The sequence below is a fragment of the Thunnus albacares genome, chromosome 15, assembly GCF_914725855.1.
Source record: "Thunnus albacares chromosome 15, fThuAlb1.1, whole genome shotgun sequence".
NCBI lineage: Eukaryota > Metazoa > Chordata > Actinopteri > Scombriformes > Scombridae > Thunnus > Thunnus albacares.
The window spans coordinates 27,919,215-27,937,722 of NC_058120.1; the positions used below are offsets into that span (position 1 = coordinate 27,919,215).

Here is an 18,508-nt window from a genome sequence, read left to right on the forward strand (position 1 = left end):
AGTACTGGAAATCAAGCCAACTAATGTGTATCATCAGCAAACTGAAACACTAGAATAAAATAAAAACTGACCAAGTATTTATGGACTAAAACAAAACTAGGACAAGAGTTTCTCAGTCAGCGGGGAGTTTTGAGTTCTGGCTGCGTCGCGGAAACAGATTTAGCTTTATTGGCCTTATTTTCATCAACAATTCCATTTAATTTAATTTCCATTAATTGTCAAAAAATGGTAAAAAATGTCAAATACAATTCCCTAAAACCCAAGAAAACGTTGTCAGATGTTTTGGTTTTTTTTCAACCAACAGTTCAAAACTTAAAGAGACTCAGTTTAAAATGATGTAAAACTCACAGTTAGAATCTGGATTCAACATTTGTTATTTTTACTTGAAAAAAAATAAGTTTTTTAACTTTATGGATGAACTGTCTTTAAGCAGTTTTTTATATATGTGATTATATTTTTATGCTGCCTCTACCAGCTTTATATGTGCCATACAAATAGAAATTATTATTATTATTATTATTATTATTATTAAATTTGTCTAACAGTCACATAAAGAGTTTACACACTTATTGACTCTCTGATCAAACCCAGTTGGTTATGAACCACGTCAGCGTGTCAGCGTGTCCGTCCTCTAGATGCTTCCTGACTGAAACAATAGTGTTCGCAGACCTGGATATTAAATCACCGCAGCTCTTGTGATCTGTGCAGGAACTGTCACAACACACTGGACCATGATGTAATAACTGTTTAGAGTGCAGGATGATGATGATGATGATGATGATGGTCAGTTTCTCCTCTGCTGACTAAAGCTCTGCTGAAGTGTTTTCAGTAGTTAAAGGATTAAATAATTTGGATTTCTTTGTTTCTCATTATGTATTTAACTTTTAATGAAAATGTGCTTTTGGAGAAACTAACAAACATTTTAAATGGTAATGATGTTGGAAGGTATTGTTATTATTATTATTATTATTATTATTAGTATTAGTATTAGTTGTAACATTTTAAAATTTTAAATTTGTGGATAAACTTCTTGGGATGCACCATCTCATCTTTGAAGACATTAACACACAATATAATAATAACATCAAATAACACAAATGAGCTATTTATTCCTTATTTTAACTAACTCAGATCTCTTTTACTGCACTTATATTAATTTTTGTTTCTATGTTTTTGTATCTTGCACACTAAAACTCACTGAGTTTAAATTTGACCCAGTTTTGGTCCATAAAGCACCAACATAACATCTGGTTAACAGCAGTCATCTGTTATTCTGAACCAGTGTTACACACAACAAGCTGCAACTAAAACCTCTCACAATGTTTGGTTTCTAGTACAAAACGATGAACAGATGAAATTCAAAAGATACACAAGTTATTGATAATCAATAACAAACTGTCAAATGTAAGTTTAAACAGAGCAGATTATAACAAGCTGTAGTTTGAGAAAATAACCAACAGTAAAATACCAAATAACACTAAAACTGGCTCAAAACAACTGCTTGTCTTGAGTGGTTTTCTGAGCCAGTGAGTTTCAGAGTGTATGTTTTTAATTTTTTTGTAATTACCTGGTCATATGAGGAGCGACATCTCATTCTGCTGACTGTGTATTTTATGTGGATATTTTTATGTGGTTGAAATGATAATTAAATAAACTTGAACAGCCATGCCAAATAAAAATATATCAGTAGCACTGAAAAAATAAACCTAAAGGCTACAAATGTGAGAAAAAATACTAATTAGAATAAAATAATAATGAAACGTAAAAGTAAATACAGTAAAACAAGAACAAGTATTTGAGATAAACAAGCAAAAGAGTCTTGAAGTCATAAAAAGAAGTAATAAATATTAAAATGTGTGTGTGTGTGTGTGTGTGTGTGTGTGTTCGTTCAGGTTTATCTGCTCTCAGATGCCCAATCAGGTTCTTCAGAGCATCAGCATCATCGACACTCCCGGCATCCTCTCCGGAGAGAAACAACGAATCAGCAGAGGTATGAGCTCTGTGTGTGTGTGTATATTTTTGTTACCTCGTGGGGACCGTTTCTGGTATAAACATTGACCTCAGTGGGACCAGTAGTCCTTATGGGGACCTGTGTGTGTGTGTGTGTGTGTGTGTGTGTGTGTTTGTGTGTGTGTGTGTGTGTGTGTGTGTGTGTGTCTGTTAGCTGACTAAGCTATCAGTAACGCCCTGCTGTTGGTGTTTTGTGTTGTTGCATAATGATCCTTCAGATTCTTTCACTTCCTCATATTGTATGAAGTCACAGCAGTCGACCTGCTGGTATCCAGAAACCTCATTCAGTCATCACTCAGTGTTTCCGACTGAAACACACTTTGTTCCTTATTAATATTGTCCATTGCTTTAACTCACACTGCAGGTTTTAGGCCTTATTCAGAACAAATCAGGCGGTGCAGCGAAAATGCCAGTCCTCTCATTCATTTGAATGGGGGTAGTGCGTTTCGTCTGCAGGCGTTTTGGCCGCTGTGGCGCTACACCAGACTGCGGCTGGAAAATTTAGCCAGAGTCAACTTTTGGAGAAACGCAACCCGACGTCACTGTGGCTTAAGACTGCAGCGACCAATCACAGCCGGAGATCAGACTAATCAGACCTGTAAAATCTGCCATGAGGGAGGACAAAGACGTTACTAGGAGGAGGGGAGGACATTTCTCCTTGTTTGATAACCTTAAAAGTAAAGTTAGACTTTGCTGTCGGCTTCCCGACTCATTTTAAAAATGATGAGAGAGAGAGAGCAGCTGTGGTTGTGCGAGCTGGAGAATGAATGAAGAGAGAGAGAGCGCTGGTAGTGAAAAAGCCGGTGAATCAGATCAATAAAACGTTATTTTCTGATTGTTTCACAGCATTCAAGTTCTAGAACATAAATAAACACACCCACACCTCCACTCGGCCCTGCGGCGGTGGGTCGCACCTTCTCATTTGGTCTGAGTACGACCTTAATCTTCCTTTCTGCAGAAACAGAACCTGTGACTTTCATGCTCGCACTGTTCAGATCAACAAACAATTAATTCAGACAAGTTGTTTCTCGTCCTCGACAGTATTGACATAAAGAGCGTTACTTGTGCAATAATGCTATGAACAGAAAGCTCATGATACATTGTCATGGGAGCTGTATGTGCTCACTAAGTTATTGTGTAATGTCTGACGGTAGCTGCTGTAGTGGAGCCGAATGCTCTGATAATATGCAAAGTAAACTCCAGGAACTCACTTCATGTTTTCACAAAGACCAATGAAAGAAACGAAGAATGAAAACGTTCATTCGGGCACCTGACACCCATCCTTTAAGGTTATTTCTGTTTTATTGAAATGAATCACAATCATGGAACATATGATATGTGGATTGATGAGTTAAGAGGACATCTCAACATTTCTCAGCTGATTTTCATTAAATCTGCTGTTTATATTCCTGCTAACTTTTCCTTCAGCACATGTTCCCAGGAAATATCAAAATCTAACTGGCAAAGAAATGCTTGGATCTGATTCCTGCTCCCTAGAGGATGAACTGTTTAGTTTTTAATGACACTCAGGACAAACATTACATTTTAATCTGCATTACCTATGAAAATAAGAGCAGATTAATTGTCTAATGAACTACGGGACACTACACAGACTTAAATCTTCACTTTCGTTAAGATGTTTTTAGTTGATTGTTTGTATAAGCAGTTGTCCAGATGTATCAGAGAGGGTTTCACACGTTTCTTAGGAGCAGCAAAACTTCTTCTTATGAAACCGATCCCTCTTTTCTGTCTCGCTTCCTGTTTTATCTCACAGTCTGTTTCCTGTGATGAATCACAGCACTTTCATCCGCTGCTGCTGCTGCTGATCTAAGACCGCAGAGTCTATAAAAGCAGATCTGAAACCAGAGAAACTGATTGACTAATTGATCAACGGTTACAAATCTGTAGTCACTGTGGTAGTTGTGAGTGTTTGTGAGTTCTGTTTCCTCTCTGTCATCTTAACGCCAACATCCTTTTTGTTAATTTGGTATAAAAAAGACAGAAGGTGATTAAAGGTTTAGAGTATTTGTGGGAAATGTTTTAAAGAGTTTATCCATATTAAAAACAGAACTTTCTCAGTTATTTTCAGTTTTATTTCTCAGGAAAATATCTGAGTGACGGCTGCTGAAACTGTGCAGATTTTTTATTTTACTTTTTATTTGGAAAAAACAGCACAAGCATAAATAGAATATAGCAGAAAACAGATTTTTCCTGCCATAGATGTGTACACGTAGATACCACATCTGTGTCGTCTGGCTGCTCTACAGAAGAAAATATCAGATGTTTGTGCTTCTAAAGAAATTAGGAATATTATAATTTCATGGACGAGTAGTTATTACACAACACTCTACTGTCAGCAATATGTTGAATTTAACATTATCACTGTAAACAATGTTAAGCGGCTGCAGTCGGACTCTCTAATGTGAGTCCAAGCACCGACCTGAAATCTCCCTCAAAGAATAAATAAACGCTTCCTTCACGCTGACTAAACTGATATCGATCACGTCTCTCAGACACGAACATGCAGCACACTAACTCATTTTCATTTTCCTGCTTTTAGTTTTGTTTCTACTAAACAGCTGATCGAGCAGAATGTGTCACTGTTACCCTGGAACTGATGATATAACTGACTTAATGCATCGTTTGTGTAAATAGTGTGAAAACATATATATATCACATTAAAACAGAATTATGAAGCATGTTGACATTTTAGTAGTTATATATTACACTATTTTAAATGTATTCAGTCTTTATTCTATAGTTTTAAAAGCATCTATGATTTAGATCCAAGACAAAGAAAAAACAAATGTACTGTTTTTGTTATATACTCTGATACGCACATGTACACTATATGCGCATATGACACAGAAACAAACTGACGTCGCCGTTGGCGTCCAGTTCTGCGTCCGACTGAACTGAACTCACCAGAGACTTTTTGTATCAAATTGTTGCAGAAATGGGTACCAGAGCAAAAAACTCTCTCTTGAAAATAAAAAGGGAGTCAGAGGTCCAAGCAGCAAAGTGTTCTTTAATGCCAGCAAGAAAGGAGAGCAAGTAGCACTTTTACAAAGAACCAAATCGCTCCAAAGGTTTTTCTTTGGGGCATCTGTTTTTATGCCCTTGGGTCGGCTTAGGTCACACCTTATCATCCACCCTCCCTAATTTTTGACCAATTATTATGTATCTTTTATCTCCATCACTCGTTGTTGGTCAAAACTCTTCAAAACAGGTTTTGAGGTGTTTGAGGATATGTACTGGCATATTCAATTCTACCTGATTATATCCAATTTTTTATATAAGTATTGGGAATCATTTTACACCATTATTGCCAAGTTGTCTTCTGGCCTTTTATTTTTTGTAAGTTATTCTAGTCATTTTACACCCTTATTTCTTGATCTCCTCCAGAGAGTATGTTTGAAAGGTGAAGACTTTAGCAGACCCAAGCAAAGTGACATGTAATACAAACACACTCAAATTTCTCCAGTGTATGATTATAATTCTTCTATCGTGCCTCTATACGTACAGTGTGATTAAATATGGTTCATGAGATTATAACTACACCAATACAAATTGTATCACACTAGCCCTTATTGCTTATAAACTTATAAAATCAATCTGCATAGCTTAATATTGTCTTTAAGCACACCAATGACTTTTAATGAAAATACACCACAGACTCTGCTTCTTTCTCCTTTTCCCTCTCAGCTCTGTACATTTATGAAACAGATTCATAAAGCCGTGAACTTTTTGTTCCGATTGAAACTTTTTCAACTCAAGTAAATTCTCTTTCAATCACGTCTTCCAGGTGACTTTATATGCGAACGACCTCTAAAATATACTTCACTTTCCTTATGAACACAGTTACACCCATCTTTTTGTATCTCGTAGACAGGTGTGTGTGTGGAATAATTTTTACCTTTCTTAGACAAGTTAGAAACTGTCAGAGTTGATAAATGTGCCTGCGGGAGTCCTATCACTTCACAAACAATCATTGCCTGAGTACAGACACAGACGTGTAACAACCACATTAACCAGAGATCAGTTATTAACAGCTGACGGAGAGAAACATACTGAAAAAGAAAGAACAAAGATAGAAGTTTAATAAGAGATCCGTTAGCATCTCAGAGCTGCAACTAATGATTATTTTCATTATCGTTCAATCTACCAATTATTTTGTTGGTTGATGATTGAAATATCAGAAAGTAATGAAGAATGCCTCCTATAATTTTAGAGTTCATGGGGACGTCTTCAAATGTCCTGTTTTGTCTGCTCAACAGTCCAAAAATTAAAAAATATTCAGTTTACTTTCATGTATGACGATAAAAGCTTCAAGTCCTCACATTTGAGGAACTAAAATGTTTTCTGTCTAATCAATCAATCGACTAAACGTTGCAGCACTTGTACGAAGTCTAAAACAGAATCAGAACTGAATCCTGCTGCTTTCTCCAGAACATTCTCCATCATACAGATTTAGTATTTATCGGTACCAGCATCCAGTGGCCAAGAAGAATAATTCTTCAATTGTCTTTGTTTTTTCTGATAAATGTTTCAAAACTCAAAGATATTCAGTTTACAGTGACATAGAGCTGCAATGATAAGTCGATTAATCGATAAGTTGCCAACTATTAAATTAATTGCCCACTATTTTGATAATCAATTCATTGTTTTGCCATTTTTTTAAGAAGACAAAGTCCAAATTCTCTGATTCCAGCTTCATAAATGTGAATGTTTTCTGGTTTCTTTGGGTTTTGGACAAAACAAGACATTTGAGGACGTCACCTTTTGGCTTTTTGAAACAACTAATAGATTAAATGGGCAAATAATCAATAATGAAAATAATAGTCAGTTGCAGCCCTACAGAGATCTTAACAGAGAAAAGCAGCAAACGTCACTCTGGAGAAGCTGGAACCTGCAAATTCTGAGAATCTTTTCTTTGAAATGATTAATTGATTATCAAAATAATTGCTTAGATTAACCGACTGATCATTTCAGCTCTAAAATAAAACATAAACAGCAAAATCCTCAGTTTGACTCTGGTTAAAGAAAAGCTTTTTGCGGTGATGTGATCCAACATGCTGCAGCCTGGATGATGATGACAGCATCAGTTAAAGCCTCAGCTGGGTGGATGCAGGGAGGGGGAGGATTAGAGGGAGGGACGGAGGGCTGCAGGAAGCGGCGTTGGGGCGTTCCCTCCATCTGGAAGCGTTTAGAGCTGCTCAGCTGAGGCTGAATTCCTCCTGAATATGTCCAACAGGCCAACTGTGACTCAACACACACAAACACACAGACACACACACACACACACACACACACACAGAGGCAGGTTGACGTCAGCTTCATCTCTGACACATTAAACTCCAGCGTTACAGACACTGAAGGTTCAGTCAGATCACAGCTCCCAATGTTTTTATCATATTAATTAACACTCAGGACAGACTGAGCATGAATATCTGATTAAAACGTTGAAGCACATGCGTGTTCTACATGTTTGTTTTGTCAAACTGCACCTGTGATTTGTTGATTGTTTTAATTATCGATTCATCTGCAGATTATTATCTCAACTAACCGATTAATCGTTTAGTCTATAAAATGTCAGGAAACAGGGAAAAATGGCTGTTTTTCCAGAGTCAAAAGTGACGTCTTCAGATGTCTTGTTTTGTCCGACCAAAAGTCCAAAACACAAATATATTCAGTATGACAAAGAAAAGCATGAAATCATCACAACTGAGAAGCTGGAACAAGCAAATATTTGGCATTTTTGCTTGAAAAACAACTAAAATGATTATTCAATTATGAAAATAGTTGACATTTAACTCTCTGTCGATCGACTAATTTAGATAAGGAACTATTTTATTGAGGTACATAGCCGTGCGAATCACTGACTTTGTTCAGTTCAAGTCACAATTCACAAGTTTGGCCTGATCTTTTTGAAGAAGCTTCTGGAAAACAATAATAGGTGTGATGTTCTGACGTTTTTTATATTTTTATATAAAAAATCATTAACAGATTAACCAGAATTAGACTTTATTCAACAAGTACATGCTGTAGTCCAGCTGGTTTCTGTTCAGTCAAAGATTGTTTGTGAAGAAAAGGTGTTTTTTTTTTGTTGTTTCCATTAACTCCCACAGAGTGAGACATCCTCCTCGCTTCACCTTCTCCTATTAAACTTCTGCTAAACTGAGGTGAACGTATGTAAAACTGCTGCCTGTAAGACAAAGCCCAGGTTTCAGCTGCCCTGAATTCTTCTTTTGCAATGTGTTTTAACTTTTCCAATGACATGATGTCATATAAATATTTAGTCAACATTCGGCTAAATAAATGATCAGATTGGATCAGACTCTGTATCTACAGATCGAGGCCATCAAAAGTTGATCAGAACATCTTTAGGTTACTGTATTTAAAGTCTGGTGTTTCAGAGTCGACGTGTTGAGCTCCGTGTGTGTTTCACGGAGACGTTACAGTTGCATGTTTGGCTGTAGATCCTTCAGGGTGGAGCTGCTGTTTGCCCTCTTGGCTGTGGTCAGAAATGCTCACTGATCAGCTGCCATCAGCGGGTGGAGACTGACTAGAGACAGAGGCTTCAGAGTTTCTGCAGAAACGAAACTTCACGTGTCTTTATTTGTATTTCATACATTTTGTCTGCTCAGTTGGTGACGACAGTTGTTGCTCGTACATCTTGTTTTCCATTTGTGTCCAGTGGAGACGAAGAAGTACTGAGATACTTTACTGCAGTAAAAATACCAATACAGCAATGTAAAAATACTCCAGTAAAAGTCCTGTATGAGAAATCCTACTGCAGTAAAAGTACATAAGTATTATGAGCTTGATGTAGTTAAAGTATTGCAGTAAAAGTACATAAGTATTATGAGCTTGATGTAGTTAAAGTACTGCAGTAAAAGTAGTGGTTTGGTCCCTCTGACTGATATATTATTATGTATGACATCATTAGATTATTAATAGTGAAGCATCAGTGTTAGAGCAGCATGTTACTGTTGTAGCTGCTGGAGGTGGAGCTAGTTTACACTACTTCATATACAGTTAGCTAGTTTAGTCCAGTGGTTCCCAACCTAGGGGTCGGGCCCCTCCAAAGGGTCAGCAGATAAATCTGAGGGGTGGTGAGATGATTAATGGGAGAGGAAAGAAGAAAAAACAAAGTTCTGATACACAAATCTGTTTTCAGTTTTTGGACTTTTTCTCTAATCTTTGATTTTTACTGAAATATTGGATCATTTGAACATTTATTGAAATGAAAGCATGTGAGAAGTTTAGAGGGAAAAATGACTATTTGGAGGAGCTGTTAACAACTCATAGACATGTGAAATGTGACCCCGACTACACACTGCTTTTTGTAAGACGTCAAAAGCCAAAAAGGCTGGAAACCACTGGTTTCATCTTTAACAATGTGTTGTATTTTAAAAGCTTGTTATATTATCCATTGTGTCAAATCTTCATCTGAAAAGTAACTAAAGCTGTCAAATAAATGTAGTGGAGTAGAAAGTACAATATTTCCCTCTGAAATGTAGAAAGTAGCATCACATGGAAATACTCAAGTAAGATACAAGTACCTCAAAATTGTACTTAAGTTAGGTACTTAAGTAAATGTACTTAGTTACTTTCCTCCGCTGGTTGTGTTGTTTGAATTCATCAGAAACAAAAGAGAAATATCTGCAAATTTCTGCAAAGATCTTCATTCTGGTTAAGTTTCTCTTCTCTTCTTGTCTTCACTTCTCTTGTCTCTCTTCAGTCTTTTGTCTTTTATCATCTTATTTTCATTTCCTTACTCCTCACTTTTCTTTTCTTCACTTCTTTACTTCATCACTTTATTTGTCTTCACATCACATCACTGCCCTTTATTTCTCTCCTCAGCTTTCTTTTCTCCTTCCTTCATTTCATTCTGTTCGGTTTTCCTCTTGTTTCCTCTTCTCTTGTGTTTCTTCTGTGATTTAAAGTATTTCAGTATTTCAATGAGTCTCTTCTGGATCGGAGCCTTTATGTAAATTCTTAAACCTAACTGGTCCTGCGGGGCTTTCAGGCAGTAATCCCTCCCTTCTGCTGCTGCTGGCTCAGTCCAGTCCTGGTTTCTGGTTTCTCTGATCCGCTTCGTCACTGTTCAGTCCTGATCCAGTAAATGAACTCAGTGACTTCTGGACCACATTACATCACTGCTCATCAGGAAAACTGTCATGTCATATTTATCTTGTAAAACACTGTAAATCCGTCACTAAACTAAACTTTATTATTCTGATTGTGTGAGACATATTTATAATTAAAAAGCTTTATTAATACAGCTTTTCCGGAGCTTTTAGTGCCATCTCTTGGCCTTCATCAGTGGTTGTCATGGAGCTGGCTCTGCTGTCATCACATCACCTGGATATGGAGTTGCAGTCATGTGATAACAGGTGGTTGTATATGGGTGGAGGCTGTAATTGTCTCCATGGCAACTGAGCAAACTCTGAAACCGACGAAGGCCATGAGATGCAGCTGAAAGCTCAGGAGAATTTTCAGCAGGTGAGCCTTTAATTCAAAGTCAATAATGAATCTTCAAACTCAACTTTATTAACAAAATTTCCTAAATCACAGGAGTGTTGATGTCATGTTTGGGGCTGCAAATAAGGATTATTTCCAGTATTGATTATTGTATTGATTTGTTTTCTTGTGTCTGTGACTCAAATATCTCAACAGCTGTTTGATGGATTGTTGTGAGATTTGGTTCAGACATTGATGAATTGATCTTTGATCCTCTGACTTTTCATCTAGCGCCATCATCTGGTCAAAATGTCATTTTGTCCCGTGACCTTCCCATCAGCCTCAGCTTCACTTCACTTTGTGTTTCGTGCTAATTAGCAAATGTCAGCATCAGCAGCAAACACACTAATCTAAGATAGTAAACAAGGTAAACAGCAAAACGTTCTCTGGTTCCAACTTCTCAGATGAGATAATTTGCTGTTTGTCTTTGTTATATGTGACAGTAAATTGAATATTTATGGTTTTGGATTATTAAAAAAACAAACAAGCTAGAGATGTTACTTTGGCCTCTGAGAAACTGTGAATTCCATTTTTTCACTATTTCATCGACTAAACGGGTAATTAGTGAATTGAGATAATAATCAGCAGATGTTAGCAGATGTTCAGTTTCATACAGTTTCTAAGACGATTGTAGACTCACAGCCCAAAACTCAGTTTATAACAATATAAAACACAAAAGAATATCTTCTTGATAAATGAGTAAAACAAACATTAATTATCAAAGTAGTTTTTGATTAATTATGTCAGTTGACCAGTCTGTTAATTAACTTTCGACTGATTTTCTGCTTTTCTCTGTTTTATATCTTTTGTAAACTTAATAATTTAATTGAAACATTGTTGGACTTAGACTAAACTAAACAACAAAATACATTAATTGGAAAAAATGATCAACAGATTAATTGATAATGAAAGTTACAGTTACATTCCAAGTGAAGAGAAGCAGGAAAAACAGGAGACAGAGATTCAAATCCAGACTATGTTTAACTACCTGAATCAATAAAACCTAAATGGAATTTTATAAAACAATTGTTATGAAAATATCTCAAGGTTTCTTTGTTGAACTCTGCACACAGTTTTTCCAGATTAGGACATAAATATAATACGTTACGGTACTGAAGAGGAAGCAGTATTGTTAGACTGAAGGCATTTCCCTTTAAAGAGGAAATGGAACATGTGAAGTAATCCGTCGTCCTGTAATAGAAGCAGCAGTTACACCACATATTAAACCCTGCAGGACCTCGTTGCTTCGACAGAAACCTGGATGAAAAATATTCATTGATGACCTTTTATTACCAACTTATTCTTCACACAGAATCACATAAAAACACACAAGGATAAAAGAATAAAGGTGCTAAAAGTGCCTTTATTATATTATAAATATTCACAACATGCATAAAACAGAATAAAACTAAAATCAGGGAAGGTGGGGCAATAAAAGAGCTGAGATTTATTCATATTTGACCAAAATTAATAAACGTTTCCATTAAAAGAGTTTAACTAACTGAAAATCAGGAGCTAAAGTGAAGACTGATGTGTCAGGTGTGTTGCTGTCAGTCTACCTGGCCGGAGTTCAGCTGTAATGAGTGTTGCAGGTGCTCACAGGAAGTGACCCTGCGGCTGCTGCTGACTGTATTTACTGCGCACAGCCTGAACCTGCAGCTGCAACCCGACACGACTCTTCTGCTCTCAGTTCTGACACCTTCACACATCAGTTATTCATGAAGGGACGCGTCCAGGCTGGAACACCTGCACAGGACAGGCCTGCTCGCATTAATATTTGATGATCTGATCAACACTCAAAAAGGTTAAAACGCTGCATTTTTCAGTCCTGTATCTGAACACAACTACATCTTTGTTCACAACAATATTTATAACAGCAGTGTCTTTAGTGGACTTTCAGTGGAGTCAAAGTTTCAGCAAATTTGGTGATGTTTGATATTTCAATTCATGCAGTCAACTGATAATAAACTGCCTTTAACATTTGAGAAAATGATCCTGGCTCAAGGTCCACTTAAGGCTCATTTATGCTCAACATTAAATGTGGCTTTCCACCTCATCGTGTGTTTATAGGTGTGCAAAAAGTATAAAGCTTTTTGTTGATGTCACTGATTGTCACAGCGTCGATTTGGGGCTGAAGACGACAAGTTTGAAAAGGCAAGGCAAGTTTATTTGTATAGCACATTTCAACAACAAGGCAATTCAAAGTGCTTTACATAGAGTATAAAAGGCATTAAAACAATTAAAGTGTTACATTTGGAAATAAAAAGAAGCTAAAAAAGGAATAAGACAGATAAAACAAGAGAATAAAAGTAACAGTGCAGTGTAAAATATTAACCGTCTAATGAAAGGCAGCTGCAAACAGAAAAGTCTTCAGCTGCGATTTTAAAAGAACTGAGAGTTGCAGCAGATCTACAGTTTTCTGGGAGTTTGTTCCAGATATGTGGAGCATAAAAACTGAACACTGCTTCTCCATGTTTAGTTTTTACTCTGTGGACAGAAAGCAGACCTGAACCAGACCACCTGAGAGGTCTGGATGGTTCATAATGAAGCAGCAGATCAGAAATGTATTTCGGCCCTAAACTATTCAGTGCTTTATAAACCAACAGCAATATCTTAAAGTCAATTCTTTGACAGACAGGAAGCCAGCGTAAAGATCTGAGAACTGGAGTGATGTGATCCACTTTCTTAGTCTTAGTGAGGACTCGAGCAGCAGCGTCTGAATCAGCTGCAGCTGTCTGATCGATTTTTTTTTTAGGGAGACCTGTGAAGACAGCGTTACAGTAGTCGAGTCTACTGAAGATAAATGCATAGACAAGTTTTTCCAAATCCTGCTGAGACATAAGTCCTTTAATTCTTGATATATACTTCAGGTGATAGTAGGCTGACTTTGTAATTGTCTTAATGTGGCTGTTGAAATTCAGGTCTGAGTCCACGACTGCACCAAGATTTCTGGCTTGGTTTGTGGTTTTTAACATTACTGATTGAAGCTGATTGCTGACTTTTAAACGTTCTTCCTTGGCTACAAAAACAATTACTTCAGTTTTGTCTTTGTTTAACTAAAGAAAATTCTGGCTCATCCAATCATTGATTTGTTCAATGCATTTACTCAGTGCTTGTATTTGACCAGAGTCCTCTGGTGATACGGTTATGTAAATTTGTGTGTCATCTGCATAACTGCGGTAGCATATTTTATTATTTCTCATAATCTGAGCTAAAGTGAGGTTATCAGACCTCTGTAGCTCCTCGTCTCTGCTGGATGCTAGCAGCGCCAGGCTACATTAGCCGCTACTAGCATAACACACCACAATCTCCAGGTACATTGTGGGTGATGTAGGCGCCAAGAATGTGTGGAATAAAAAAGACGATATCTCTGGACCTCTGCATCGATTTTCATCATTTATTGTTTTAAAAAAAATGTCCATCATGAGTCTGATGATGTTTTTAGGAGTGAAATGATGAATCTGTGATGGACTTCTTCTCTGGATAGACTATCTCTGTAATCAATCTCTATAATTTTTTAACATAGACTCTAAAAACTTTCCACATGTTTTAACTTTTTACATCATGCTCTCTTTGGAACTCTAAAAAACTGTGAAACCCTCCTCATCACCCAGCTGAATCATTTTTTATCAATTATTAACAACGTTGGAATGTTTACTGTTCGTCGGCTCCGATTGTTTTAAAGCTCAGATTACATCAGAGGGTCCATGTGTTGTGTTTACTGCCGCAGGAGAGACATAAATCTTTTGTTATGATGGCGTCTCTGCAGACATCTGTTAACACTTATTAAGAAAAGCGACTCGAACCTGATGAATATGAAAAACACCGAATATTAAAGCGGTAAAGTCACTGGAAACATCTCCACCGGTCTTATTTAAAGCTGGATGATGGTGGTTAAACCTGCAGGAAGAAGCAGTGACATGATACACTCAGCAAAGACTCAGTGTGCCAACAACTGCATCCTGCTGCACTCCTCTGTGTGTGTGTGTGTGTGTGTGTGTGTGTGTGTGTGTGTGTGTGTGTGTCTGTGTGTGTGTGTGTGTGTGTGTGTGTGTGTGTGTGTGTGTTGTGTCCACAAACACTCAGATGCGTGTGTTGCCCTGCAGTGATGTTGTGAATGTGGACAGCAGTGTCGGTGTTAAATGTCGCAGGGGGATGCTGGTACGATTGCGCACACACACACACACTGCAGCATTATAGATAGCTGTATATATCATATAGAATGCTTAATTAATAGATTGATTGATTGATTGATGCAGGTGTTGTCATGAATAATTTTGTTCATCAAACTTGACATTTTTAGCTCCTCTTTCAGCTTTAAAAGCAGATAAATTATCCAGATGATGTTTGTTCAGTCAAACTGTTTCATATTTTATGTTGTGTCTGTAATGAACTCTGCAGCCTGTGCAGGACTTTTGCTTTAATTGAAAGATTACATGATTAAAATGTTGATTAAACAAAACTCAGGTATCATGGACCAACTGTGTTGTTTTAGCGTGTTAGCATGCTAACATTTGATAAATATTCACTAAACAGGAAGTCCAGCTGAGGCTCATGGGAATGTTCTTAGTTTTGCAGCAATTTCACAGCAATCCATCTAATAGATGTTTAAATATTTCAATAAAGAAGTAAAAAGTCGCCTCACGGTGGCGCTACAGGAAAAGTCAGAACATCACCAGTGTCGGTCGGATTCATCCTCTGAGGAACATAGATGTTGGAACAAAGTTTCATAGAAACGTCTTTAATAGTTGTTGAGATGTTTCAGTCTGAACCAAAGTGGTGAACAGAACAACATTTACATCCATGAAGCCGAGCTGCTTGTGGATAAAAAAGCTTTGATGCTGACGAATAAAATCCTGGATGGTGAAGAGTTTACTGAAGGAGTTTCTGTGTGTGTGTGTGTGTGTGTGTGTGTGTACGGTTCAGCTGTGTGTGTGTGTGTGTTTTGTAAACTAGATTTGAAAGGTGACTTTAAAGACAAGGACAAACACAAAACTACGTAACACATGTAGAGCTGAGGCTGATGGGACTTTAAGTCTTTTCCTCTTGGCAGGTGAGAGTTCGACCTGTTGGTGGCGCCAGATGTGAGTTTAGTGTCTCTGGACCATCGGCCTCCAATTATCGATTAATCTCCCATTTATTCTCTTGATTAATCGATTATCTTTCGGTCTGTAAAATGTCCATCACATTCTCTCACAGTCCTCGGTGTCCTTCTGATCAAATGTCTGGTTTTATCTAAAGCTGCAGCGATTAATCGATTAGATGCCAACTATTAAATTAATCACTAACTATTTTGATAATTGATTAATATCTTAATTAACTGAATATCTTTGGGTTGTGGACAAAACAAGACATTTGAGGACATCAGCTTGCGTTTTGGGAAACATCAATTCATATTTTTAACCCTTTTTTCACATTTTAAAGATCAAACAAATAATCAGATAATCAAGAAAATAATCGTCAGTTGCAGCTCTAGTTTTGTCTGACTGACATAAAACAGCAAATGATCATTTTAGAGAAGATATGACAACTAATCGATTATTTCCTCACTGGTGTTATCGTTCAGTCAGTGGTGGAAGAAGTTCTCAGATCTTTTACTTTGACTAAAAGCAGAAGTGGCTCCTCACTATGCAGAATGAAGATATGAAACTTTGGTCACATGATAAGAGGTGGTTGTATATGTGGGTAGATGGTAACTCTGTCTCTGTTTAAAGTGTCCTATAATAAAATAATGTTTCCCATTCACATCTCTGGTAGTAAAAACTGTATTTGAGTCACTGCTGGAAGATGTAGTGAAGCTAAAAATACTACAAAACAAGTAAAAGTTCACATTACTAAAATATTATTAGAAAAATACGATTACTTACTAGCTTTTCCCCTCCTGAACTTTCGGCTGCATCTCACAGCCTTCATCAGGTTATGAAGTTTACTCAGCTGAGTCATGTGACCGAGGCGTCTTAATTATAGCTGTTAGAGGATTTGAACTGTAAAGTAGCACAAAGTCTGGTCAAACTGTACTTTCTGGTCAAACTGCTTGTTAGAAGATCTCTGAAAATATCCTGTTACTGTTTCCAGTATCAGGATATTTTCCGCTTACGCAGTAAAGACGAGTAGAACACAGATTTCTATCTTCTTCTGTTAAAGTGTAAAAGCTTTTTGTCTCTGTTTTAGTTTCCAGTTCAGAGCTCTCAGAGCTCAGTGTCACCCAGTTTCAGAGGAACCACACCCTGACTGTCACCGATCACTTTACACGCGCACACACACACACACACAGAGTCGTGTTTCCATCATATCAGAGGGCATTACAATGAGCCTCATGCAAGAGGAACTCGTATAAACACATTTGTTCTTAAAGGACGAGTTCACAATGTTTCCCCTTCAAATGTGCTTTCAATGTAAGTGATGGAGGCCAAAATCCACAGTGTGTCCACACAGTCTTTTAAAAGTCTGTGTGAAGCTTATATTCATCTTCAGCAGTCTGAGTTAGTCATATCAAGTGGATATCTGACACATTTACAGTCTTTTTAGCATCAAATTCCCTCTTTGTGTTTCCTCGGACAGTGTTTCCCTGTTGAGCTACAGATGGAAGTATAGTAACAAAAAGAGGGACTTTGACACTAAAAAGACTGTAACATTGAAAGATATCTACTTGATTTGACTCATTTGGACGCTGAAGCTTCATATCAGCTTCAGATAAACTTTTAAATACATACATATATGTATCAGAGTGATAATCCTCCTGTGTGTGTCTGCAGGTTATGACTTTGCGGAGGTCCTGCGGTGGTTCGGCGAGCGGGTGGATCGCATCATTCTGCTGTTCGACGCTCACAAACTGGACATTTCTGACGAGTTCTCTGAGGCCATCAGAGCCTTCAAAGGTCAAGACGACAAGATCCGAGTCGTCCTCAACAAGGCCGACCAGGTGGGAGGTGTTCTTCACCTGTTCTTCACCTGTTCTTCACCTGTTCCTCACCTGTTGCTCACCTGTTCCTCACATGTTCCTCTCCTGTTCTCACCTGTTCCTCTCCTGTTCCTCTCCTGTTCCTCACCTGTCCCTCACCCGTTCTCACATGTCCCTCACATGTCCCTCACATGTCCCTCACCTGTTCCTCTGCTGTTCCTCACCTGTTCTCTCCTGTCCCTCACCTGTTCTTCACCTGTTTCTCTCCTGTTCTCACATGTTCCTCTCCTGTTCATCTCCCGTTCTCACCTGTTCCTCTCCTGTTCTCTCCTGTTCTCACCTGTTCTTCACCTGTTCTTCACCTGTTCCTCACCTGTTCTTCACCTGTTCTTCACCTGTTCTTCACCTGTTCCTCAACTGTTCCTCAACTGTTCCTCACCTTTTCCATACCTGTTCTTCACCTGTTCTTCACCTGTTACTCACCTGTTGCTCACCTGTTCCTCTCCTGTTCCTCACCTGTTCTCTCCTGTTCCTCTCCTGTTCCTCACCTGTCCCTCACCCGCTCTCACATGTCCCTCACATGTCCCTCACCTGTTCCCTCTCCTGTTCTCACCTGTTCTTCACCTGTTCCTCACCTGTTCTTCACTTGTTCCTCACCTGTTCCTCACCTGTGCTCTCAGGTGGACACGCAGCAGCTGATGCGGGTGTATGGCGCCCTCATGTGGTCACTGGGGAAGGTGATCAACACTCCAGAGGTGGTGAGAGTTTACCTGGGCTCCTTCTGGGCCAAACCGCTGCAGAACACTGAGAACAGGTCAGAGAGCAAGTTCATCCATTCATTCATTAATGTAGTCATTCATTCATTCATTCATTTAGTCCTTCATTCATTCATTCATTCATTTAGTCCTTCATTCATTCATTCACTCATTCATTTATTCATTTAGTCCTTCATTCATTCATTTAGTCCTTCATTCTTACAGTAGGAATGGATACAATACTGTTCACTTATTCATTCATTCATTCACTAAGTAATTAATTCATTATGCAGGCCTTGATGAGTACCATCCATTC

General features: G+C 38.0%; 1 protein-coding gene across 1 annotated transcript in view; it reads left to right on the forward strand.

Moving 5' to 3' along the window:
• The window catches only part of ehd4 (EH-domain containing 4), a 38,663-nt gene that overhangs the window by 13,619 nt on the left and 6,536 nt on the right, over positions 1-18,508 (forward strand). Inside the window, exons 3-5 of the mRNA XM_044374072.1 lie at positions 1,893-1,990; positions 17,292-17,458; positions 18,118-18,251. Coding sequence (XP_044230007.1) covers positions 1,893-1,990; positions 17,292-17,458; positions 18,118-18,251 — 399 coding nt within the window. The remainder of the gene's footprint in view (positions 1-1,892; positions 1,991-17,291; positions 17,459-18,117; positions 18,252-18,508) is intronic.